We start from the raw sequence: 26211 nt of genomic DNA on the forward strand, positions 1-26211 counted from the left end.
GGGCTTTTCTTGGGTCACATGACCTATCCTTAGACCAAACACAGTTGCACTTGGATTGGTCAGTTCTGGGTCATGGACCCTCAACTAGTTGGGGGTAGTGTGCAGTGGCAGGTTCTATTACCAAGAGAAGAGAGGTGGCAAAACTTTCTGGGCAGATATAGTTACCATGATCCCCTACACATCAAAATTTAAAGAGGTAGGTAGAAGAAGGGGAACCAGTGAAGGAGACAGAAAGCTGACATATCAGAGTAAATTTTCAGCTTTTCAGAGGCCAAGCACTGTGTCTTGTTCATATCTGTTTGCTCCTCCCCCTACAATTTGGAACCGAATGCTGTACCTATAATCAAAAAGTGTATGTGGAATGGATACATAAACACTCCACATGAAAATCAGTGGGGATTTTTCAAAAGATGCAACAAAGACTGACACCCAGAAATCCGATCTGGACAATATACAAAAAGCACAGTTTTAAGTGTGAATAGATTCCCTGAAAAGAGCTCGTCTTTTCCATGATTTAGATGAAGGCACCATATCAGTTTGGGCCCAAATAGTTACAGCAGCTGAGAATTTGATTTGGGAAATGTCTAATGGAAATCAGGGTTGTTCTTTTAAAGAATGTTTTATTGCTCTGTTCCAGAGCTGACTGTAATTTCATGCTGCATTTGTAAGTCTGTAGACAAATACCTTAATTACTAAGTATGTCAGATAGAAATAGGCCTAATCAAACCTTTATTAATCGGTGACATACTTGCAACTTTAGGGGACTGATGCCAGTGAAGAATGAAAGCTGGTAAGCCATAGTAAACCACTCTGTAGGTAGTGAATGCGTCATTTTTTTCATGTCAAGTACCTTTTACATCCACTAGGGGGAGTCGTGCTGTGCATCAAAGCTTGGCTGTTTCTATGTATGATGGAATTACATACCCATGAAAACTTGTCTATTGATGGGTGGGTCCTCCACTCTAAAGTTCTCAGAGACCTGGCATGTTGTCATTTTTTGCCCCCAAACAGATGAGAGAATGCTATTCAAGGCGCGTTAAAGAAAATCAATTGTTTAAATTCTCACTGAATTTAGAAGGATCCACTAACCATTTAGATGAAAGTTTTTATAAGACAGAAGTTTCTATCATGAAAAGTAGGGTTTTTATTTGCTAGAATCTTTGCTTATTAAAAATATAAAATGCTGAATCTGTATTGTTTCCATTTTAAAGAGTTTTATTTTAAATGCCTGCTAGACACTAGTGTAATCTTAGTGCTCAGTGGAGTTCTTAAAGTATTATTGGCACTCAGTTGATAATTATTATAATTGTTATAAGCTTGTCTAATGTAATTACAGTATAAGACTTTTTCCTTTTCAACACAAAGCCATTTTAAAGCAAAGTTTGAAAGGTGCTGTAAATTAACATAATTCAAATGCAATGCTCAGACTTGCATTCAGTGGTAACTCCTCCATATTGTCAATAATATTTTTTTGTGGCTGAATATTCCTTTTCTATTTTCGTGTTCTGTTTTTTCAGAGATAATTAATTCACAAATTGGTATTTGGAGATGAGGTCCTTAAAGAAGCAAAGGAAGGTCATTAGGGTGGGTCCTAATCCAGTATGACTGGTATTTTATAAGAAGAGCATATTTGGACATAGATATATACAGAGGGAAGACCATGTGAAGATGCAGAAAGAAGGTGGCCACCTACAAGCTAAGGAGAGAAGCCTCAGAAGAAACCAACTCTGTCAACACCTGATCTCATACTTTTAGCTTCCAAAATTGTGAAGAAAGATTTTGTTGCTTAAGCCCCCAGTCTGTGGTATTAGTTATGGTGGCTCCAGGAAACAAATTCAATGGGTTAACATGGCACTTGAGCCCTGATGTCTAATAATGATGATGATAATAATATGATAATAATATGGTAATAATAATAATAATGTTATTATTACTTATTGAGCATTTCCTGTGTGCCAGGCATTGTACAAAATGCTTTACACATATTATCTCATTAAATATGCTTTAAAATTTCATGAGATAGATGCTTTTTTTTTTTTTTTCTTCAGGCTACCATGAGGCTGCTGAAGCTAAGATAGCCCACAGAGTCACTGGGAGGTGGCCCTGATGGTGGAACCTAGTCTGACTAGGGCCACTGCTAGCCTACAGAGTCTTTGTGCAAAGACAAGGCATCTCTGCCTTTGGGCACACCCAGCCCCATGCCAGGATACAGGGCTTGATGAGCCAAAGACGAGCTAGATTTCAGTCCCTCTTGCCCCGATGCCCTTGTGCAGGGTTAACCCTTTGTGGTGGCCCACTCTGTCCCCAAGCACTTAATCGTTATATTGGACTGCCTCAGGGGCTGGAGCGGGTTACACCACCGAGGAAGGAGCATGTGGGGGCAGAGATCCTGAGAGCTGGGCACGCGACCTTACCCACTCCACAGTTGGCAATGAGGCATGTGGGAGTTCTAGGTCCCGGTGGGAGGCTTCCAGGGGCCCTGTTCCCACAGGGGCCCTTCAGCCCAGTTCTGCGAATTCACCTCAGAACCGCTCTGTCTCCATTTCTCAGTCAGCAAGAATTCCAATATGCTGTCCTATCACCATCGCCCCTGCACCGCCCCCCAAAATCAAAGAGACTGCGAACTGCATCTTTGACTATTCAACGATGAATGTGAGTGTGCCTTTCTTCACAATTAAAGCTCCTGAATGTCCCAAATTTGCAGCTTTCTTGGTGGGGAAAAATGCCTGACAGTGTAAATAATTAATCATCATTAAGAATGTCCAATAAGCGAGGGAAGTCAGGTTTCAAATTGGCTGGTTCAGATGATTAAGGTGCAGAAGTCATAGCAGGGTAAAAATAAAGCACCCTCTGAAAAAGCACCTTCTTTAGAACTCAAGACGGTTTCTATTTCTACTGCAGAGAACAGTGTGTGTCACCTGTCCTTGAACCATGAAGGCATTAAGAATATCCGATTTATCTTTAAGTATTAGTCGGTGGGTGAGGTCTGGAATTGAGGAAGCATGGCAATCTCTCAATAACCCTGTTTTAATAACAATGAGTACAAATGGAATTTCTAGACCGCTGGAGCCCAGACTTAAGGAGAAATGTCTAAAAAGGAAAAGGCATGTTGCTTCGTGTCTTATTTGAAAAGATATTTCAGATGTGCAGTGGTGTTTTAGAGGTCATGGCCACCCCGCCCCCCCCACCACCTTCTGAACCCTCAGCCCCCAGTAGTCCTCGTTGACTTTTTAAGTAAGGCTTTTACTTTTATGACTTGCTGGCAAAAAACATATAATCCTACTCAGTCAGGTTTCCATTTGTCTGTATCACCAGGTTGTACTTAGTGTAAAAAAAAAAGCCTTTGCAAAGGGAGGGAAAATGTAGCTTTCCCAGGGCCAGATCTGGGGAGCCAAGCATGGGAGAGGAAGACCAGGAGTCCCTTGTGCCCAGCCGTCTTTCATGCTTCCCATCAGCGGACGAACAGCGTACAGATTGAAATATCATCTAGGTCACTTCTCCAGCCGTGTTTGGAGGAAGGTTGGTTCTTCAGTTATGGTTCTGGCAGGAAGCAGGTGACACACGCAAACAGATACACTAATGAAGGGACCAGGGCGGAGGCACGGGCAGGACGAAGGGAGACCAGTAAAGGCCAGCAACAGAGGGGGGCTTTGGCTCCCACAGGCCGGAGGAGGAGGACGCGGGAGTGGTTATGAGCCAGAGAAGGCTGTGACTATAGCTGTGGCTGTGAGAGAGGGCTGTCCACAGGCTCTGTGGCCTCCAGGACCTCCCTCCAGCGGGGAGGCAGCGAGGAGAATAAATATCTGGACACTCCTCTAGCTACTACCCCTGGATCTGGTGCTGGTGCCTCTCATTGAAGCCAAAAGGCAAGGGATATGTCCCTAAATGGTGAACTTCTGAGTGTAGAGCAGGAAGGGAAAGAGCGGGGAAATGGTATAGAGCAGTGGTCGGCAAACTGCGGCTCGCGAGCCACATGCGGCTCTTTGGCCCCTTGAGTGTGGCTCTTCCACAAAACACCACGGCCTGGGCGAGTCTATTTTGAAGAAGTGGCGTTAGAAGAAGTTTAAGTTTAAAAAATTTGGCTCTCAAAAGACATTTCAGTCGTTGTACTGTTGATATTTGGCTCTGTGGACTAATGAGTTTGCCGACCACTGGTCTAGAGAGAAGTGGAGCATATCCAAGCACAGGTGGGGAAGGAGAATAAACAGGGCGGACGAGAGAAGGGGCAGAAAGGCAAAGTGAATGTTCACCCTTCCACGGGATTTGCACCCGGGGTTCTGTGCGTGAGGCTTCGAGTATCTGAGAGCTGCTGTGGGCCCTCCACATCCCCAGTGCCACCCCCAGGGCGGTGCCAAGTGAAGCAGCCCTCACTGCGGGGACCACACGCCGAGCTTCCCAACGGCCACAACCCATGCTCAGAGCTAATGCCAGTTGGTTCCTGCCCACCGTGGTGGAAGTATTTTCTAGGGAGTGGAAAGGACCTAAGAAAGAGAAGGGGGTGCCAGTGTGGCGGCCAGCACCAGACCGCTCACGGCCAAGTCCAGCAACTTTATTAGTCAGCTCAGAGCATCGCCTGTCAGAATCTGAAGGAAACAGAACGATGAGTGACTGTGATGGTATCTGTGTGTTTATCTTATCTCCTGCTATTCATTTCAAGAGTTTGAGTTATTATTAATATGAGGGCCCGGTTTCTGGCAGCTCTTCTCTTTGAATGAGTCTATGCCAAGCTGCCAGTTATCAAAGGATTCAGGGCCTAGGATTATGCTGACAGGGAGCCTCAGAGCTGTGACGGCAGAACAGAGACTTGGGAAAAGACATTGCATTAAAGAGGGATCAGCATTTTGTGTGTAGTCCTTCATGCCCTTTTGGCTTCATATTTCAAAAGAACAGCAAGTAAAATAAGAGCAGGGACAGCCTTGAATCTTGTGAAAATCAGAGAAAAGCTGGTGGCCAAGAAATTGCTCAGCAAGTTATAGAGATTCACCAAATCTGAAGAAATAATGAGCTGATGGTTTTGTGTACTTCATGCAGGGTGAACGCCTGGAAAAGCAGTGATGGCTGATTTACCATATTTTGCTTTCAAGCAGTACAGTAGTGGTCTCAGACTCTTGACCACTGATGGTCTTGGCAAATTTTTTGAAGAAAGGGCTCAAGAGAAACTTCATGACAGAGTATACTATCTGAGAGGTGAAGCACTGGGGTGCCAGGGTGAAGTCCTAGACACCACAGTCTCTTTAAAACATTGACATTTAGCCCCGGCTGGGTGGCTCAACTGGTTGGAGTGTCATCCTGCATACCAAAGGGTTGTGGGTTTAATTCCAGGTCGGGGCGGGGCGGGGATGGGAGGCAACCAATCAATGTTTCTCTCTTACATTGATGTTTCTCTCTCATCTTCCTCTCTCTAAAATCAATAAAATTTATACATATATATATATATATATATCTCCTCAGGTGAATATTTTCAAACATGCTAAATATTAAAACTCAAAAAAAATAATCAACATTTACATCCTTTCCATAGGTAATAGCTCATTTATCCTAAAGCTGAGCGAAGCCCCTTATTTAGTATAAAGGAAGTCATTTTGACCTTGATTAAAAAATTGTTTCTTTGTATATCCAATCCATCCTCCCATCTGTAATTGCAACTCTACTGGGAATGACCATGAGCTGTTAAGCCATGAGGTGGGAAAAGAGAGCAAATGTCATATCACAGGTGACCCCACTTCCATCTACAGGAGCCCCACTGAGCCTCATCACTTTAGCCACAGGCAGGGGCCCTGTCGCCAGGTGTAAGGATGTTCAACAATTGTGGGGCTGTGGGGCTGGGTAGGGAGGGTGTGGGGCTGTGTTCCTTCAGTCACATCTTGACTGCGCTGCATTTGACTGACTTCTCCTGTTGCTTGAACTTGTCTCAGCATCAATTCAAACTTATTAAATGGCTCTTCATCTTATCTGTGTTCAACCATCTACTCATCAGCAGGCTAGAAAGGAGGCTGGTTCGTTTCGTTTTCCTGTCAGTCACCAAAAGGGGCCGGGAGCTTCGATAAGGGCCTGCACGTGGATGACCACGTAGGTTTGAGCTGAGCTGTGGAGAAAGAAGTGGCCTGTCTTAAGTCTTAGAAGAATAACACATACTATTTAACGCACTGGGTAGCGTTTCTCAAATGCTGCCTGGCAGGGGTTGTAACTACGTAGACAAGGCGGAAAGAGAATTCATTGACCACCAGAACTAATTTTCTCAGTTGCTTTCAATCCCTGCTGACCCAGTCATCCCTACAGATCACTGTTAAGAGTTTTTGCTTTTTTGTGTGTTTTTTGTGAGAAAGAAAACTGAAGCACCACGATAGCCATCTTGTGACTGTGACCAATTGCCTGCTGAACATTCTTAATGTCCCGAGCCTCAGCAGGAAACCACTGAATCTCTAAAGTCCTGTCCAGCAGAATGAGTCTGATTGTGGATGGTCTGGTTAACCCAGATTGCCTCCAGTGCCTGAGGAAGTTGATATTTTCTCATTATGAAGACTTTCCCATCTAGTGAACGCTACAAATAAAACTGCTCAGAATCAGTCTGAACTGCCTGTTTCCGTGGTAGCGAGCCTCTGTCTGGAGGATAAGTCTGCACCATCTTCTTGGGGGTGGCGGAGGGGGCGGGAGGGGGGGGGGGTTAGACAGTAGTGTTACAAGGAGTTCTGAGGGTGCAAGAGTGACATCCAAACGGATGGGCTCCGTCAGTTGGAGAGGGAAGCTTTGTCACCAATGGGATTTGCACCCTTGGCCAGAGAGCAGTATCCAAGAAAAAGAAATCAAAGACACACAGCATCCACATGCCTAAATATTTATTCCGGTTGTTTGTATTTCCCACACTTTTCAAATGTGAACTTGTGTCCTGAAGGTGGAGCTTGAGTTCACAGGAAGATTGGGAAGAGGCAGCCGTGCCTGCACAAAATAGGGCAGAATCAGCAAAGAATACATGTATGTGCCTCCTAGTCTCCTACCTTTTTCATGCCCCAAAGTAGGCACAGATTTGGATTTCTTTCCTGGTAGGAGCCTGCATACAATTAAATGGGAGGGAAAAGAAGCTCGCTCTCAAGAGTGGGGGCTAATGGTCCCAGTAGAAGGGGGAGAAACTAGCCATCAAAGCCATTTGTACTTCTTGATGGTAGTATTTTTTTTGAAGATGTCTCTGTTTCAAAATGAGGCAGCAATGAATTGAGTAGTGATCAAAATGCCCCGCTATAGAGTATGTTTAATCCAAATAGCTCTCAAGATGGTCTGCTACTGATTGTAGCGACTCTATGGGACTTAGAGAAATTACTTGGTTACCAGTGAAGTAAAACCATCTCCGCAGTGGAACTGAAGTGTTCCTTCTCAGCACACAACAACGCGGCCACAGCCGGTTACGACGGCCGTGACGATCAGCGTGCTCTTCATCACTCACAGGGAAACTTCAAAATGCTAGCGCACAAATCCCCGGCTCTGCCATGATGGGTTCTAGGAGCTTCTGCAGATGTTTCTTAGATACTACTTTTTCCATTTCCAGCAGTGCAAAAATTCTTAAAGCGTTTCAGGTGGGCAGGGAATGGGGCGCACGGCCTGATTACTTTGGAGCAGAGAGAGAGCATCTGATCGGCCTTGTTTAGGATCAGATTAACATGAAGCCCGTCTCTCAGGCCTTTCCCCTTCCTCCTCTGCCCTCCTCAGGGCACGCCACCCACCGCCACCACAGCAGAAACAGCAACCTTGTATCTCATGGGAAAGCAGAGGCTGCCCACTGACAGGCAAAGATAATGTTATCCAATTTCAAAGAAGGAAATTATGAATAGAAAGATGACCCCTCTGAATTGGGAATGTGAGAGTCGCTGATGGAATGATTTGATCCGTTAATGGCCCATTTGGGGCAGAAACTCCCGTTTCTTTTCTGCTTCTTGCCTTACTCCATCCACCCTTCTTTCCTTACGCCTCCCGAACTCCTTCCCCTGCCTTATCCCTCAGCACTGGGGAGAACTTGAAGCACTGCTGTAGAAGTTGAAACCTGGATCAGCTGCTCCTTCAGGAGGGCTCAGCGTCTGTAGGAAGTCCACTTATCCACGCCCCCCCCCCGCAAACAAACAAACAAACAAACACAAAAAACAAAACTGCTCCACATAGATTCTACTTAGAATCGAGAACTGGGAGAAGACAGAGGGTGCGCCCTGTCCCCTCACTGGGGCCCAGAAACAGCCTGGGCAGGGACAGAGACCATTTCCCACAGACGCCTAGGGTCCCCAGGAGCCCCCAGTGGCCCCCGGGATCACCTGCCAGACTGTAAGGGTGCCGGTGGAGCTATCAGCTGCAGCTCCGGCAGCTGGGAGGCCTTTGTGTAGCCTCTAGGATGCCCCCGGTTGAGAAACCTTGAACCTTCACCCAGGGGAGGTAGTCATTCAGTGATTCAGAAATACAGGGTGGGGCAAAAGTAGGTTTGCAGTTGTGAGTGCAGGAAACATAGTTTATTCTTGTATTATTATTAATTAATTATTGTAAACCTACTTTTGCCCCACCCTGTATACTGTGCTTCAGAAATTCTTGATGGTTTCGGGGGGGGGGGGGGGGGGGGGGGCGCAACCAGCTGCTACTTGCCCCTTAAGGGAATTGGTGAGACCTCAGAGGGTCCAAAGTAAAGAACTGGGAAGGGGTGAGAGAGAGGGCAGGCCTCTAAGGAAATAAAGGTACCAGTTCTAGGATGAGAAGGCTGGGAAGGGGAGGGGAGGTTGCAGCATTAATTTGGGGAACTGCTTGGTCACACCTGTGGAGAATGCTCTCTGGGTAGTATTGTAATGGCCACAGGTGGCACTGGGTTAGAGCAGGAGGTGTAAGAGGCCCTAGAGCTGGATACAGGTTAGAATCTTCCACCAGCAGCACCCCTCCCCCCACCCCCGCAAGTTCCCTAAGCTCTGCTTGATCATTCTCCTCACTACTAAGTGAGAATAATACTCACTAATTAATAGGGCTGTTATGGGTATTAAATGCGTCTTCTGTAGTGAATTTAGAACAGCACCGGGTATGTAGTAAGTGTTCAATAAATGCTAGATATGATCAGTAAGGTCAGACGGTGAGTAGGACTTGAAGGGCTAGGTTTGAGAGCCTGGGACTCCGTTGCCAAGGGAGATTTGAGACCCTTTTCAAATATGGGAGCTCCAGCGCCAGGGATTGTCCAGGATCAGAGCTTTGGCGCCTGCCTTCCCCCACCTCACTCTTCTGACCAGGGAAATCCACCCTCCTTGATAGGGGAGCCCAGGTCCCCTGAGTCTCGGGCTCCTCCCCGTCTCCCGCGGGCCTCCTCAGGGCCTCCCTGCCGGGGTCCACACCTGTCAACCGTCCCTGCAGCCTCCCTGTGGCCCAGCCCCCAGGCCTCAGAGGCAACCCTCTGGCGCCCGAGGTCGTAGCTCCCGGTGTCTGGCGTCTCCCTGCTCCGCTGCTCTGGTAAACAAAACCCCAGCGTTGGAGCAGCCCCGCGGGCTGACGCGCGCTCCGGAGCTCGCTGGGTGCACCGTTAGCGCCCCCGGGAGCCCGGGGCCAGCGGGGCATGGTGGCGGCAGCGGCAGGCGGCTCAGCTTTGTTTTGAATAGATGAAAGAGGCCACCTACACAGTAACCCAAATTATCAGACCTCCCTCCTCCCTATCTCACGGAATCAAGAGGGGAGGGGAGATGGGCGTGGAGGGAGGGCGGGCGGGCAGGAGGCGGAGGGCGGAGGAGGAAGAGGATGAGGAAGGGGGCCAGTTGCATCCCACTTTCACAATGGGAAAGTGAAACGCACCAGCGCACCCAACCTCTCCGGTCCTCCCCGCTTGCCTCGCTCCCCCCACCTCTTCGCCTCCCCGAGAGCGCCAGCGCTGCACAGAGGAACTCTCCGGAGAAGGAGGCGAGGAGGAAGCGGGGCCGGAGCGCGCAGGGCTTGCCGCCGCCGCCGCCGCCGCTGCACAGGCTGCCGGAGCGAGCCCGCCGCGCGCCGCCCTCCCCGCTCTCCTTCCCAGGCGAGCGGCGGGGATGGGGCGGCCGCGGGAGCCCGAGCGCGCGCAGGAGCCGCCGCCGCCCGCGTCTCCGTCGCCGCGCTCTTGAGCCGCCGCCGCCGCCACCTCGCGCCCTGCCCGGGGGCGACCCCCCAAGCCCCATGGAGGTCTCCCGGAGGAAAGCACCGCCGCGCCCCCCGCGCCCCGCCGCGCCGCTGCCCCTGCTCGCCTATCTGCTGGCTCTGGCGGCGCCCGGCCGGGGCGCGGACGAGCCGGTGTGGCGGGCAGAGCAAGCCATCGGAGCCATCGCGGTGAGCCGGGCGGACGGCGTGTTCGTGGCGAGCGGCAGCTGCCTGGACCAGCTGGACTACAGCCTGGAGCACAGGCTCTCGCGCCTGTACCGGGACCAAGCGGGCAACTGCACGGAGCCCGTCTCGCTGGCGCCCCCCGCGCGGCCCCGGCCGGGGAGCAGCTTCAGCAAGCTGCTGCTGCCCTACCGCGAGGGGGCGACCGGCCTCGGGGGGCTGCTGCTCACCGGCTGGACCTTCGGCCGAGGCGCCTGCGAGGTGCGGCCCCTGGGCAACCTGAGCCTCAGCTCCCTGCGCAACGGCACCGAGGTGGTGTCCTGCCACCCGCAGGGCTCGACGGCCGGCGTGGTGTTCCGCATTGGCCAGGAGAATCCCTGGTACCTGGCGGTGGCCGCCACCTACGTGCTGCCGGAGACCGAGACGGCGAACCGCTGCAACCCGGCGGCGTCCGACCGCCAGACAGCCATCGCGATCAAGAACACGGAGGGGCGCAGCTTCGACACGGCCGAGCTGGGCCGCCTCAACCTGCACGGCGGGGGCGCGGGCAGCCTGCACTTCGTGGACGCCTTTCTCTGGAACGCCAGCGTCTACTTCCCCTACTATCCCTACAACTACACCAGCGGCCACGCCACCGGCTGGCCCAGCATGGCGCGCATCGCGCAGAGCGTCGACGTGAAGTTCCAGGGCCAGGCGGCCCTCGATTGCGGCCACGGGCACCCCTACGGCCGCCGCCTGCTGCTCTCCTCCAGCCTGGTGGAGGCCCTGGACGTGTGGGCGGGCGTGTTCAGCGCGGCCACCGGCGAGGGCCAGGAGCGGCGCTCCCCCGCCACCACGGCGCTGTGCCTCTTCAGGATGAGTGAGATCCAGGCGCGCGCCAAGAACTGCAAGTGGGACTTCGACTCCCACGAGCCCAACTGCGTAAGTCCTGCCCCGGGACGCTGCCGGGAGCGCTCCTGCCGGGGGGGGGGGGGGGGGGGGCCGCCGCCGAGGCAGAGAGGGAGGGAGCCCGGGTTGGCATGGACCGGCTCCAGGATTCACACAGCCCCGTGGCCGCCCGACGCCGTTCTCACACAGCCGACGAGGCGGCCTCGGAGACTCTAAAGCAGGGCCAGGGGTCCCCAAAGGGAGTGTAACCGGGGAGGTGGAGAGGGCAGGAGTTAGGCTCAAAACTCTAAATCCCAGTGCCGTCCTTCCCTGCCCAGACGTGGACGCTTGTTTGGGGCTGAGCCTCCCGTGCAGCCCCACCCCCTTCCCTCCCTAAGCGCTAACTCAGGTGTGTGGGTTTAGCTGGCTTGTGGCTTTGACCCCTTTCCTCAACATGGTTACCAAACAGTGCCCTCCGCAGAGAAGCCACTTCCTAAAGGACTCGCTACCGCACCCCAGGCCTTGTGCCCCCGCCGCGGTAACCATGGGATGTGGTCTGAAGAGTTGGGAGCCTGCTGGACGTGGGGCAGAGCTCAGCGCCACCCAGCGCCAGGGGGCGGGGCCGTGGTTCTGCTGAGGGTGCGCTGTGGTCTCCCGCGGGGTGGGGGAGCGGGTGGGCAGGCAGAGGTGGCTTTGTAGGAAAAGCCTCACCCTGGAGGGGAGAGCAAGAGAAAGTGTTGGGGGTGCGACAGGCAGTCTCTGGGCTCCAGATTGCCGGACTAAATCGTGGGGCTCAAGAGGCACCACCCTTGTGGTGTACCCAACCAGGCAAACAGCACAGGCTTCCCTGAGGTTCCCAGGGCGGCCGCAGCTGACTCTTGAGATTGGCATTTCTTTGACTGGAAAAGAAAGCAGCGGTTCAAGAGGGTCCGGTTGATGGGGATTATGGAGCCATTGTGCACTTCTCAGAGGCCGTTTTCCTTCCAAGGCGGCTGGCACATCTACTCCACATATGGCTCCTGAGAGGCGAGCCTGCTGAGAGCCTCCTTTATAACTGGACAGAAATCAAAGAGCAGGAATTAATGGCTACAGGTGTTGCCATTGTTTTGGCATAAAAGGCGTCAGGGGAGGCAAGGGAGCAGTCTCCACTTGGAAAATGTGTTGTGTTGCTACAGTTGTGTAGGCATACAGGGGAGCATTGCTTCTAAGGTGTGTTAATGTGTGTACAGAAAGACACTCCCATCCCCACTCCCCCCTTTCTCTGCAAAACCCATCTTACTCAATATCAGCCCTATTTTCCAGGGAGAAAAAAATAACTGAAGTCCTTTGCAAGGCTCCTTAGAATGGTCATTTGCTGGTTCCACCTTGCCTATCAGTTGCATGCTGATAATGCCTTCATTTAGTCACTGGTATAATTTTTCTAAAGCATAAATGACATATAAAGCACCCTAAAGGACTTAATCTTGCTCTACACATACACTTTAATATTTACTACCTGTCTTTATTAGATCTTTATATTCTGTAGTTCGAATGTGGCAAAAATTATCACCTTCCACTCCTCTGTTGAAAGACTTGAAAATACCCCCAAATATTACTTTGTGTCAAGCTTAAGGCATAGTTGGTCTCTGGGGCTAATGACAAGACAGCTCGGAGGCCCACAGCAGGTACTAACAGTGGAAGTCCAAGCTTTGCCATCTGACAGCTGTGTAGATGTGTGGAGCCAAAACAGTTCTCTTGACTGCCTCTCTCTACCCATTGGGTCCTGGAGGACTTAGTTCCCTTCCAAACGCAGCAGGCATCCTGAATGCACTCAGAATCCGCGTTTTGGCTCGATCAGGTGTTCCTACTGGCGCTGGGATGAGGAGGGGAAGGGGCGGTCGGAGAGCTGTTTATCATCTTCACGGGGGCTTCTGGGAGAGAGCTGCCCATTGGGAATCAAGCGAGGGATAAACACATGCTGCCAAAAATCTGGAATTGGAAAAAGAAATCATTAAAAGAGGTCCCTCCATAGCATTGCTTGCTGCTGTTATTTATTGAGAGCTCCCAGTGTGCTCAGAGCTATGTGTTCTGAAAGACGGGGTCTCTACCCCCTGAGCTTGTCATCCAAGGTAAATAATATACTCTGGTTCAAACAATAGCATGTCATGGTCGCACAGGTGGGAGCTTGGAGTTTTTGCTTTCTCTTTTTCTTCTTCCCTCATTTAAGTAAATTTCTTGCTGCTAGTATGCACGAAAAAGCCTTAGTGGAATGAAATTTCAAGAGGGGTTTGAATGGAGGGGGGGAAAGGTGGTAGTTTTGCTGAAAAAAGCTGACTATTTTCTAACCTATGAAATAGGCAGATAGGATACTTCATTCAACAAACATTTGTGTGATGCCTCCTAGTGTGAGCAAGGCTCTGTGCTGGGTGCCGCTGATTTCGCCGCTGAAAGGACAATGGCAGGTTGCAACCCCATTTAATGGGGTCATGGGATCAGTGTGCCTCCAGTTGTCACTCAGAACAATGATGTCATTTGTTCTGCATTTTATTTTCAGGTTTGATTGTGTTTTGGAAAAGGCAGGCTGGATTATAGGTGCCTAACACAGGAGACAGACTTGACACACTCCAGAGGGAGCCTCAGTAGATTCCAGCAGCGGTTCCTTCAGAGCAGACAGTCATTTGAACAGTAAGCCACAGGCAGCGAGGCACCGGCGGCTAGATGGGCTTGCCTTCTCCCTCTCCTGTTCGATGGCTGGCTCTGATTTTCCATCTTCCATCAACCATGGGTAGCAAAGTGACAGGAGTGACTGGGTCGTGTTCTCTTGTTTCTCGGCTCTCTTCCTATCAATCGCATGTTGCTGATTTTCTTTCCCTGCAGCTCCTCCTGCTAAGGGTTCATCTGTGGGATGCTTGTGCCACGAGTGTGTACTACTCAGCCTTTTACACACCGGGCTGTTGCTTTTTTCTGCCTTGCCACCAACTTTGAATCCCCTTTCGCAACTCCAGCAGGTTAGCTTCAGCTCGCGAACGTGCCAAGGCAGCCGATTTCTGTAGACCTTAATAAATAATAACAGTCCTATAATAATAATGATGATGATAATCCCAGGAAATATTTGCACAGTGCCTTGCCATATATTATTTCTAGTGAGCCCCTCATCAAGTCTGAGGCTGAGTCCATGAGGAACATTCCCATTTATCTGATGAGGAAGCACAAAAGAACAAAACAACGGGTGTCAGGGCTCAGGTCTGGCAATGTCTTCTTGTGTATTTTTTCCACTCTGGTGGTTCTCAAACTTTCCCTTGAAAGTCCCCTAACTGAAAAGGCAGCAGCCAACCTCCCCTAAATGTGGGCTTGAGGTTGGAGGGGGCCCTTTGAAATGCATTTTTAAAACTTCATGTGATTTTTTTTCATTCTATTTCCTCACATATCTGTGTGCTTTGGTTAGTATAAAAAAATGAATGTTTTAAATTATGTACAAGCTAATTAATTTAATTTCCTCCCACTCTGAACCCCAGCTATCCCCTGCACACCAATGCACTTGTAGAAAGTGTTTGTACCTAAGGTTTGAAGTCTGATCATTTCAGGTTTGTTTAGCTGCCATAGTTGGGTCCTGGGATTGCTTGTGGTTTAAACATGGTCCTCCCCCTACCCCCCACCCCCCCCCCCCGGAGACACTGAGAGTGGTGTTTTCTTATACTGTTGGCCAATGGGACCAAAGCCTGACATAATTTAGCTGTCATGCAGACAACCACAAACACTCACATGCTCTCCGGCAGACAGTAACCCAAGACACTTCTAGCCGCTGCATGCAGAAGTGATGTCCCAGGACCACTTGGCAGTGCAGCCTTCTTGACCTCAAAGTCCACATGTTTATTCCTCCTTTGGTTTCTGTTATGATCCTGTCTCACCATTTTGCAATCTGTAGGCTAGACGGTGATTTTTACCCTCATATATACATTTGATATGCAACGGTGGATTTTCAAAGCTCAAAACCCACTCAGAGGGAAAAAGCAGTCATGGCTACTATCTACTAGATAGCTGTCATGGCCAGGCTTTGTCTTAAGCACTTTACATGCCTAATTTTTTGGTTGATTCTCACAGCCATCCAATGAGGCAAGGATCTCTTGGTTCAACAAAATTATATTATTATGATTTTATAGATGATAAAATTGAGGCCCATAGAGCTTTAATAGGTTCCAGAGCTGGTAAATGGCAGAGGTTTTAGGACCTGGGTGGTCTGGCCTCGGACAGTCCGGCACCATGGATAGTGGGTGCTGGTGCCAGTTCTATCCTGAGTGGAGCTGGCTGGGCCCTTGCAACTGCTCTGATAAGATCAGCTGTTTGCGGGCATGAGACTTATGATAGAGCAGAGAATCCTTGACCATGAACTGAGTTTCTGGTTCTGTGTGTTTGACCACCTAAAGTTAACACTCTGGGAGGTTGTAGTTCTGAAACTGTCAACTTCTAGATAGTGCTGGCATTCTTTGTGTTCAGGTTTCTAATGACCTCAGAGAGACCTGCAGGGCCTCAAGGGAATGCTCCTAGTTTTTGTTCTTGGACACAACCTAGCCCATAATCTAAATCCAGAGATCTCAGCCTAAATCTGGACTACAGACACTCTCTTCTTTATCAGCAGCCACAATTAAAATGTAATCCCCAGAAGGTAAGGGACCTTGTAACATTTTATTTTCTGTTGGACCAAGAGTACTAGCATGTAGTACCTTGTATAGTTGGGGACGTGAAAAGTATTTGTTGAATTAACAAATGAAGGGTCTTGAAGGGTCATGTTGGAAATGATTTCTGCACTTAGTGGCAATATTTTCCTGAATCTGGCCATCTCATTCTCCCTTAACTATTGTGTTTTCTTAATGTCTGATGCCCCCAGGCCTCTTTTTCCCAGTTCTAGGCTATCTGGCATCCTCCCCTCCTCTGGCTCTTCCTACAAATCCCTATTCATTGGAATAGCCAGACTTCTGATCTTGCCAATTTGGAGGTTAACTTTGACTGTGGAAACCCATGGTAGGATCTTGTATGGCATCCTATATAATAAAAGCCTAATATGCAAATCGACCAAACAGTCGAACAACCAGTCACTATGATGGGCAGTGACCACCAGGGGGCAGACGCTCAATGCAGGAGCTGCCCCCAGCCCGCAGGCCCCAGGCCAGTCAAGGCAGGTGCCAGTGGGGGCCCCCTGATCGCCCTGCCAGTCGCCCTGCAGAGGGAGGCGACTGGCAGCAGTGCTGGGGGGGGGGGGCGGTGGAGGAAGGGGGGAGACACGAGGCTGGCAAGTGGGCGGTGCCAGGCTGGCCAAGGTGAGTGCCAGCAGGGCCCCCCCCCCCCCCCGATAGCCCCACCGGTCACCCCGCAGATTAGCCCTGATCACCGGCCAGGCCTAGGGACCCTACCTGTGCATGGATTTTGTGCACTGGGCATCTAGTAATTTAATAATGTGCATGATCATGCCTTCCAGTGATAAGAGGAAAAGGGCTTTATGCTGTAGGTAGGGCAATGATTCTCAGAGTTCAGTCTCTGACCTAACAGCATAAGCATCACCTGGGAACTTGCTAGAAATGCAAATTCTTGGGCCTTTACATCAGACTTACTAAATCAGAAACTGTGTTTTAACAAGCCCTCCAGGTGATTCTGATACACATTCACATTTTAGAACCACTGCTGAAAGGGAACACAATTTTCCTTATAGTCCAGCTGAGGCACCTGTGATACGAACTTGTCCATTTTTTCAACTCATCCCATTATGTTCACGGATGATCTTGGTGTGGGTGTGGTGAAGAAGGAAACTTTATTCAGTGCAAACAGCTCAATTGAGATACAGTATGGGGAGGCTCCTCTCTGACTAGAGACCTCTGCTCTGCTCCAGCAAGACATTTAAGGTGTTTCAGCTCTGGCCATGGAAATGCAATCTCCTGTCTCATCTTAAGTGGGAAGGGAAAGTATACTCCCAGAGCCACAGGGGAGCTGACTTATATAGACAGAAGTTCCCACCCCTGATGCCTCCTTGGTTTGTCTTCATGCAAATGAGGACTCCAAATCCTTGAAGTTTGATTAGTTCAAAAGACACTGTCCTGATTGTTCAGAATGGAGCCACTCTGATTGGTTGGTGAAGAAGCTGATGGGCTTATAGCTGCATAGCTCTGATTGGATGTGGAAAGCCTCAGTCCTATTGGTTGAAATAGGATCCAGGAACTCCTTTTTAAGGGCTGGCTCAGATGGCAGAAACACAGTGCAGGCAGGCAGTCCAGTGCTGGCATCTCCCTGAAGTGTAGCTCATGGGAGAGGTCCCTGCGTAGGAATGGCTACTAAGCTCTGTTTTTAAAATTTGTGACCAATTAAGCCACTGAGAGCCTTTCTTAGTAGGTATCTTCTTTTTCAGGGTCCACAACTACCTTATATTCCTTATTCTCTTCTAATTGCTCAAAGGGAATACCCAGGAAACTTAAAGCCTTTCTATTTTTGAGCTTGTAGTCTGACTCAAGAACCTACCGGTCAGAGTTTAATTAGCTCATTCATTCTTGCATACAACAGTCTATTTGCATTTCATTCCAGGATGTAGGGGGTGCTTCTAGAATCTTCCATTCTGCTGTACACCAGAACCAGTTCCACACACATGAAATCTCTCCGAGGGCCAACTCTTTATAGCGTCAGTTCGAATACTAATATCCATTTTAGACACAGTTGGCTGCATGAAACAAAAAGCTACTTAAGCAAGCTCAGATAAGGGATGGTGGATTTAGTGGGCAGAACCACATGGAGTTACATTGAAATCTAGGAATGGGAGCAGTACTGTGTAGTAGTTACATGCACAGACTCTGGGGCCAGGTCAACTGGGCCCAAAGCTGCCACTTACCAGTTGTATGGCCTTGGGCAAATTATTAAACCTTTCTGTGCTTTGGTTTCTTCACTTATAAATAGGCGTTCTATTTGCCTCATAGGATTATTGTTTGGATTAATGAGTTAATATGTCTAGGATGAACACTATTTGACCCATAGTAAATGCTATATATGTATTGACTATCATCACCATCGTGATTAGTAATGTAATAGGATAGGGCTCCTTGAGATGGAATTGGGAGATGGTTCTGGACTCAAGGCAGCTTGAAGGAGCTTAGCAGCAACAAGTGATGGATGCTCATTCTAAGGTTTCACTGTCAACATGCTTAGCAAGGCTGCCTCCCTCAGTCCGGCTACCAAATGGCCTCTGGTTCCTCAAATGTCTGCCCCTCAACCCTTCCACCTGAATGTGTCTCAGCCTGCCTGATCCCCACTCTACCTCTCCATGGCATTGGCCCTTCTGCTTGGGCTCCCCACTGGCAAAAACTTTCTATATTAATTAGTTCAAATCACCAGGAAAGAGAATTGTGTCCAACTCACCTTTCACACCAAATAGAGCACCATTCAGAGTAGGGATTTGTGGCCCTTGCGGCAGATACTGACCCCTGGTCCAATCAGAAGAAGGGGGTCAACCATGTGACGCCCCCGGTAGGCACAGTGGGAAGGTTCTCTTAGGATGGAATGATGGAAGAGCTACACTGGGATCACCATGTTGACCCCATAGCATGGTACCACCTCTGCCTCCCTTTGAGCTTGATGACCTCCGCCGACCTTGCTACGTAGTGCACATGGCTGATGAAGACTGAGGCCTGCTGTGAGAAATCCCAGAGTCTGCTGGGGGACAGTTTGTGGGCATCAGGGTCTGACCTGTTTGTGGGAATAGGGGCATAGTAGTAAGATTTTTTTTTTTTTCTTATCAAATGTGCTCATAGTTTTTCTTAGTTTAATTTTCTATCTTGATGAAAATGCAGTTTTCATACTGTCTCAAAACCAAATAGTCTTAATACTAACAGTTTTATGTTATTACAGGTTTTTATATTGTCACAAATTATGACCTGTGTTTCACAGTCCCTGTAGTTGATTTTCATATCAGTTTGGCTGTCTAGTCAATCGTTACACGTACTGTGCTCCTTGGAGAAGTTATGATGGGGACTTGACCCTGGTGATCCTGGCCCAGGGGCAGGCCAGTGCTGTTAGGCAGAGGTCAGCAGCTGTTTCTGTGAAGGTCAGATCTTCAGTATGTTAGGTTTCCCAGGCCACCTACAGTCTCTGTTGCAGTGACCTGGCCACCGTGTAGGGTGGCAGCAACCAAGGGCGATGTTCCAATAAAACTCCAGACACGGAAATCCAAATTTCATTTAATTTTCACTTGTCATGAAATATTCTTCTTTTGATTTTTTTTCAAATATTTAAAAATACAGAATTCTTACCTCATGGTTGGCCATTGGGGGGAAAATAAAACAGGTGGGCCAGATTTGGCCGACAAGTGGTATTTTGCCGACCCCTGCTGTTGTGGCGTGAGGGCAAGACAAATCTTTACAATGCAGGTGTACGCAAAAAAAAATTAAAAATAAAGTGCTGTGTCAGCCACAAGAAGGGGCATCAAACTCGGCCTGGGAGGATCTGGGAGGCTTCCGAGGGGTGAAGCTGGAGCCAAGTGGAGAAGGCAAGGAAGGGAGCTGTGGAGAGAGGGAACAGCTTGTGCACACGCAGGAAGTTGAATAGGCTTGTGAACCGCGGGTAGCGCACCCGGCTGGGGAGTGTCCAGAAATGAGTGTGCAGGTCCAGATGGCAAAGGGCTTAATGAGACAGGCAAAGGTGGTTGGATTTAACCTGATGGTTAGTCATTTTCAGACTTTCCAAACCTGGCCCTTAACATAAATCTTAACCAGAAGCTGGGTATGAGAAAAAGATTGGCAAATCGTCATTGGCCTGCTGCCCTGGCTGAGACCATTGCCACCAGCGGGGACCCAGGGTGAAGCAGGGGTGGGGAGGTTCCCAGACCCCGACACCCAGGCCTGTCCCTGAGGCATCTCAGAGGACCCTCCAGGACTCTGCTGCACAGGGTGTGAAAGCATGGCTGTGGCTGATGAAGGACACGGCAGGGTTATAAGCAGACAGGATCTGATTGCGCTCTAGAAAGGTTACTCAAGACATAGAATGGGTGAGGCAAGATTGCAGGCAAGACAACTGAGTAGAAGGGCAGCCATTGTTTTAAACAAATAATTTCTTGCATTCCTATTATGTGCCAAGTACTGTGTGAAAACATTTCTCCCACTGGTACAAGAGTAGACAATAAACATGCAGCACACAAATAAGTTATGTTTACATTAGAGCAGTGGTCGGCAAACTGCGGCTCGCGAGCCACATGCGGCTCTTTGGCCCCTTGAGTTTTTAGCAAAGGCCAGCTTAGGAGTACCCTGATTAAGTTAATAACAATGTACCTACCTGTATAGTTTAAGTTTAAAAAATTTGGCTCTCAAAAGAAATTTCAATCGTTGTACTGTTGAAATTTGGCTCTGTTGACTAATGAGTTTGCCGACCACTGTATTAGAGTAACTGAGCAGTTACAGAGCACGTACTGTGTACCAAGTGTTCTAAGTAAGTGCTTTACCAATATTAAAACTTATTTAATCCTCACCACAACCTTATGAGGTAGGTAACATTGTTACTTCCATCTTACAGATGAGGAAACTGAGGCACAGACTGTAATTGGGGCTTTAAAGGAACTAAACAGGTATTGGGACAGTTGCCTTGATGGTGGTTGAGTTGACACTAGGAAGATGAGAATGGATAGTTAGGGTCATCTCCAGAGCCAGAAGGGAGCCACTCCTCGCAGACAGGAGAGCAAGTTCAAGGGCCGAAGGGAGGGCATGACTTGGTCAGTTTGAAGAACAAAAGGTTTGTGTGGCTGAGTACAGCGAGGGGGGCAGGGGAGAGGGTTAGGGGAGGAGATTGCTGAAGGAAGCAGCAGCCCAGTCCTATATGCCTTGCAGGCTGTGGGAAGGAGATTATATTTTTTTCCTCGAAGCATAGAAGAGCCTTTGAAGGGATGTGAAATGATTAGATTTGAGTTCCCCAATAATGGCTGCCCTGTGGGGAATGGATAAGAGATTGGCCCCAGTGGAGGCAGGGAAACCTGCAGGAGGCTCCTGAAGTAGTCCAGGCAAGAAATAATGTCGCCTTGGTCTAGAGTGGTGGGGCCGATCATGGAGAGAAACAGGGATTCTGTGGATTGCAGTCATCCATCTGAGGGATGCTGAAGCCCTGAACTGGGTGAGGCGAGATTGGTAGCAGTGAGGGTGGAGAGGAGGCAGAGAGGAAATAGCTTACTAAGACGTAGAACTGAGAGGTGTTGGTGACCAATTAGAAGGTAAATTTAATTTTTGTTGCTTGCTGTTTAGATGCCTTTGGGACACCCAGGAAGAGTCACTAAGCAGGCAGTTGGCCATGCCGTTGGGAATTGGGGATCTACTCTGTAACTCTGTGCAGTGCCTCCCATACCTGGTGCAGTGCCAGGCTCTGTGTTGGGCTCAGCACGGCCTGTTTGGGGTGGGCGAGCCTGAGGGAGTGGCTGGGTCTGTCTCCCTTTGTTTCCCAGGCATCCATGAGGCTGTGTAACACATAGTGGGGCCTCATAAATGCTCGTCAGACTAGGAAGAGGCTGCTCTTCACCTGGGGGAGAAGGTGCTGAGTGTAGCACAGGGAGCTGAGAGCTTCCAGACCCTGGAGCTGTGTTTACAGCCAGAATAAGGCCGGTCGCTAGAGGGAAGGGCCTCTCCCGGGGCGCCTCACCTTTGAGGCTGGGCTCCTGGTTGTTGCCCCAGGAATGAGCTGGTCTGGGAAGAGTCTGCTGGAGAAGTATATGCTCTGACACACCAGCTGTCCCTAAATGATTGCTCATTGACCTCCTCCCGAGGCCCCTTTCTCCATCAGTGACTCATTCTTACAGTTAGAGTCCAAGTGCTGGCCTGGCTTCTCTGAGGCGGCAGGTTGGGGTGGGTGGCCCAGGGAGCCGGTGGTTTTAGGTTAAGGCAGTGATGGCGAACCTATGACACACGTGTCAGCACTGACACGCGTAGCCATTTCTGATGACAGGCGGCCGCATGCCGAGGATGAAACATTTGCGAAATAATGTTTTTTCCTCAAAGTGACACACTACCCGAGTTATGCTCAGTTTTTTGGCGAAGTTTGACACACCAAGCTCAAAAGGTTGCCCATCACTGGGTTAAGGTGACCAGACGTCCCGCTTTTGGCGGGACAGTCTCGATTTTTAATAATTTGTCCCGCGTCACGCGGCGTTTTAAAAAAGTCCCGATTTTTGGAAAGAATGCATGACAAGCTAGGGAACGGCGGGAGAACAGGAAGGGAATATACGGTTTTCGGCGGCCATGTGGCTATTTAGCCAGGATATGAGTTTTATATTATTTTTGTTAATTTTATAATGTTAAACTTTAATAATAACAAATAATTGTTGAGAACTGATTATCGAGAACTGCTTATAAAGTTCGCATTGTTGATCAGTTGTTAGAATTCGACCACCATTGTTTGGACTTAATGAACAATGGCCTTTTTTGGGATTGGCAACGACGAAAACATTTTGTAACTGTCTCTCAGATGATACACATCGTACTGCATGCTAGTAAGCTAGTTAAATAAGTGATGTCATTACAAATCAGCTAGTCAGATAATTTAGGTAAGTAATTTATTTATTTATTTCATAAATACATAAATTTTCTTGAATTTAGCAGACAGTACTCATATTATTTATATTTTATAGTGGCGGCAAAAAGTCTAGCGCCGGCCTTGAAAGTGACACTTACGATTTACGTTACGGCAAATTCAGAGGAAAAATAATACAAGTTAATATTGTTATTATTTAGAAAGAAATATAGGATTAAAATTAAAATAATTTTTAAAATATAGTTACTTTATAACAATCAAATTAATTTAATTTATAAACTAACAATAAAATATGTTCATGTAATTATGTACCTACTTACTGTGTTTTTAAGCAATATGTATATAATAATTTATAATATAATTTTAAATTATTTTTTTGGATTTTTAACATAATGAGTAAGAAAAGAGGATGCAAATTCAACGATGATCTAAGAAGTGAATTTCTTTTTATTAAAAAAACCAAAAGCGATTACAATATAGACCAAATTTTTAATCAAGAACCCCTCCTCCCCCCAGTCAATAGTGTCCCGCTTTACCAATGTTAAAATCTGGTCACCTTATTTTAGGTGTCACCAAAGGCACATCAACCTCCTGTGCATCGCAGTTCTTCACGCCCCTCACCCAGGGGTTCCGCATCCCACGGAACCTGGTGCTCTGGCAAAGCCTGTAGATTATTCTCAGGATAATGGCTTTAAGCGCATAAAACAAAAAGAGAGAATTGCAGAACGAACCAATTATATACATATACAGATATGTCAAAATACTTTTTTCCATTTGAGGTCTAGTAATATACTTTAACACATTAAGTAGCAAGATCTAGGAGCAATAACAACCATAATGTCAAAGTAGAGATAGTGTAAACAATATTTTGAGATATCTGAAACAACTACAAAATGACATGAAAATATCTGATTTCTCCTAGTGACAAAGTCACAGGCTCAGTTAATACCACTGTGGCCTGCATCCATAATGAAAGGAAATGCTAAGTTTCAATTAGAGTTTGCTAAAATGAAGATTTTTTTTTTCTCATCCACTTTCATGGATTCTCTGAATTCTATTCGTGAACTGTGGATGTCAGTGCAGGCCTTCCAGCCACTCATTTCAGGTAGCAGGTGTTTCAGAGACCAGTGGCCTAAAGTGTCAAGGGTTGCATTCTGTTTCAAAATGTATTTGATTGGCTTATTTCGACCATCCCAGCTTTATTCTCCTCTGCATTTTACAGATCAAGACTTGGCCAAGAGCGAGTGCTCCATAAATGATGTGTGGATGGGCAGATGGAGAAACTTCAGAAGTTTCTGACTGCCCAGACTTTAGCCCATAAGTAATAGAGCTTGAACCCAAATCACTTTTTACTTAAAATCTCTTGTTTTTCCTGTTCTTCCACGCTACCATTATTTAAAGAGTTAACTCAATGCAAGGCATGTTCATAATTTATGCTACTCTGATCACGGGAAAGAGCAGTCAGAGAACACCCGAAGTGCTTTGCTTACTTCTCAGAGCCACGTGTTCAGTACCCTGAATCTGTGGACCTTCAATGGCTGGGATGGCAAAAGCCCCAGAAACTGCCTCTCCAGACTGTCAGTGAACATCGATGTGAAATTGAGAGAAGGCCAAGATACACGGGAGTAGGGAGTGTGGGGTAGTTTAGTATTGCTCCCCAAGGTAGAGGTGTGGCTCAGAGTTTCCAAGGGACAAATGTTGACTCAGTTGAAGAACTCTGTAATGTCTAGGCCTCCTCAGCGATGTGCCAGCATCGCCTGAGGTGATATTGACCGAAACCATTCAAACATTGACTCGTGCATTTGTTCATTCATTCAGCAAATGTTTATTGACAACCTACTACAGGCCAGATGCTGAGGTGTAGGTTGCATTTAAAGTGTAGACTAAGATAAACTATTGTAGAGCTTAGAGTCTATTGAGAGATGGACAATAAATAAAAATCTAAAAACAATAGTTGTAATAAGTGTTTTGAAGGAAACAAATGAAGTGCTATGATCCATTATAACAACTGGGGTAGGGATGGGAAGATCTATAGTTGTATATCCATGAGGAGGTGACTGAACTTGAAACCTGAAAGACTGAAAAGGCCTACAAGGGAGTAGAGTGGGGAGAGGACATCTAGAAGAAGTAGCAGATGCAAAGGCTCTGAGGCAGGAAGATGGTAACATTTGAAAAGGCTGAAAGAAAGCCACCCTGGGAATTGAAGCAGGGAAAGAGGGGGACAAGGAAGTTTGAAGAAGTAGTCAGGGACCAGCTCATTGAAGACCTGGGCGGGGGGCGGCGGGGAGAGGGTGGCGGGGAGCATTTGGATTTAATTCTAAGTGTGATAGGAAGCCATTGAAGAATTTTAGGCAATCAAATTGATGGGTTTTACATTTTAAAGGATTACTCTAGCTACTGGATGGAGAATAGATTTTAGGTTAAGAGCGAGAGACCAGGAGGACCAGGAGTGAGATGATGGGGGCTTGGATGGGGTAGAGATGTGGAGATGGAGATGGAATTTAGAAATGTGGGGGACCGAGCTTTTTCAGTGGTCGCCATGATGGGGGGCACTGCTGGCATTTTGTGGACAGGGGTCAGGGATGCTAAAAGTCCTGCATCACACAGGACAGCCCCAGAGTAAACAAATCTCTGAACTCAACGCCAATAGCTGGCATACTGGCAGAGTGAGTCTCTTTCAACTCCAAGAATCCACGAAAATGCATTTTTCACACTATCAGCCATTCATATCTTTTTGTGAATCATTTGAGTCAGGTATCTTTTCATAAGTAATTGACTGGAATTAGCTATAAGGAGGGGATGGGGATTTAGATGGGAGATGGTGCATAAAGCAGGAAAAAGGACGGATAAATCTTGGGGGCATTTGGCGGCAGGGAGGGCTGAGAGGCTGGAGGGCCTGGGGCCCTCCGAAGGAGGAAGGAAGGGGGAAGAGCAAGTGAGAGGGTGTGAAATACCAACTTTGCCACTTTTCGTGTTTCCTGTGCTGCACTGCACCTGCCAGATCTTGCCTGGTGCAGGGGTGCCTGCCTGGCTGTCCCCAAACTTCCCTTCTCCATTCCTCCTGCACACTTTGAATTTTTCCTTTTTGTCATTTGAGTCTCCAAAGTAAATTCTTCCTTCAGATGGTCAGAGAGATGCCACGAACTTAGTCAGAGCCCGATCAGTGCTGTGTACTGCAGAAGAATAAGGAAAAGTGACAGGAACTTTCCTGGCTAGTGAAATCACTGTCTAATCTGAGTGAATAATTGTTCTCCCCATCTCTCTAGCATAATAAAGATTATTTTCTAGTTATTTCCATGCACATGATTGCATTTTGGCCTCCCAGCCGTGCTAATAGACAGGCATGTGTGTTATTGTGTCCATTTTACAGATTCCATCATTGAGGTCCAGGGACTTAACTTGCCAAAATCAAGCAGCCTGTAAGGGACAGAGCAGGGGCCAGAACTTGGATGGAGGGCTCCTAGGGAGGTTTCCTACATGCACGTGAGCCCCTGGGTTAGTAGTTTAGGAAGTGATGAAGAAACTGTTTCAAAGTAA

At 48.1% G+C, this 26211-nt stretch overlaps 1 protein-coding gene across 2 annotated transcripts in view; it reads left to right on the forward strand.

Moving 5' to 3' along the window:
- The first annotated feature begins 10134 nt into the window (after window positions 1–10134).
- The window catches only part of PLXNC1 (plexin C1), a 160564-nt gene continuing 144487 nt past the window's right edge, over window positions 10135–26211 (forward strand). For both annotated transcript variants that reach the window (XM_079773938.1, XM_079773939.1), the window contains exon 1: window positions 10135–11214. In XM_079773938.1, the coding sequence (XP_079630064.1) occupies window positions 10150–11214 (1065 nt within the window). In that variant the 5' untranslated portion in view covers window positions 10135–10149. The remainder of the gene's footprint in view (window positions 11215–26211) is intronic.

This window comes from Cnephaeus nilssonii, assembly GCF_951640355.1.
Source record: "Cnephaeus nilssonii genome assembly, chromosome: 6".
Classification (NCBI taxonomy): Eukaryota; Metazoa; Chordata; class Mammalia; order Chiroptera; family Vespertilionidae; genus Cnephaeus; species Cnephaeus nilssonii.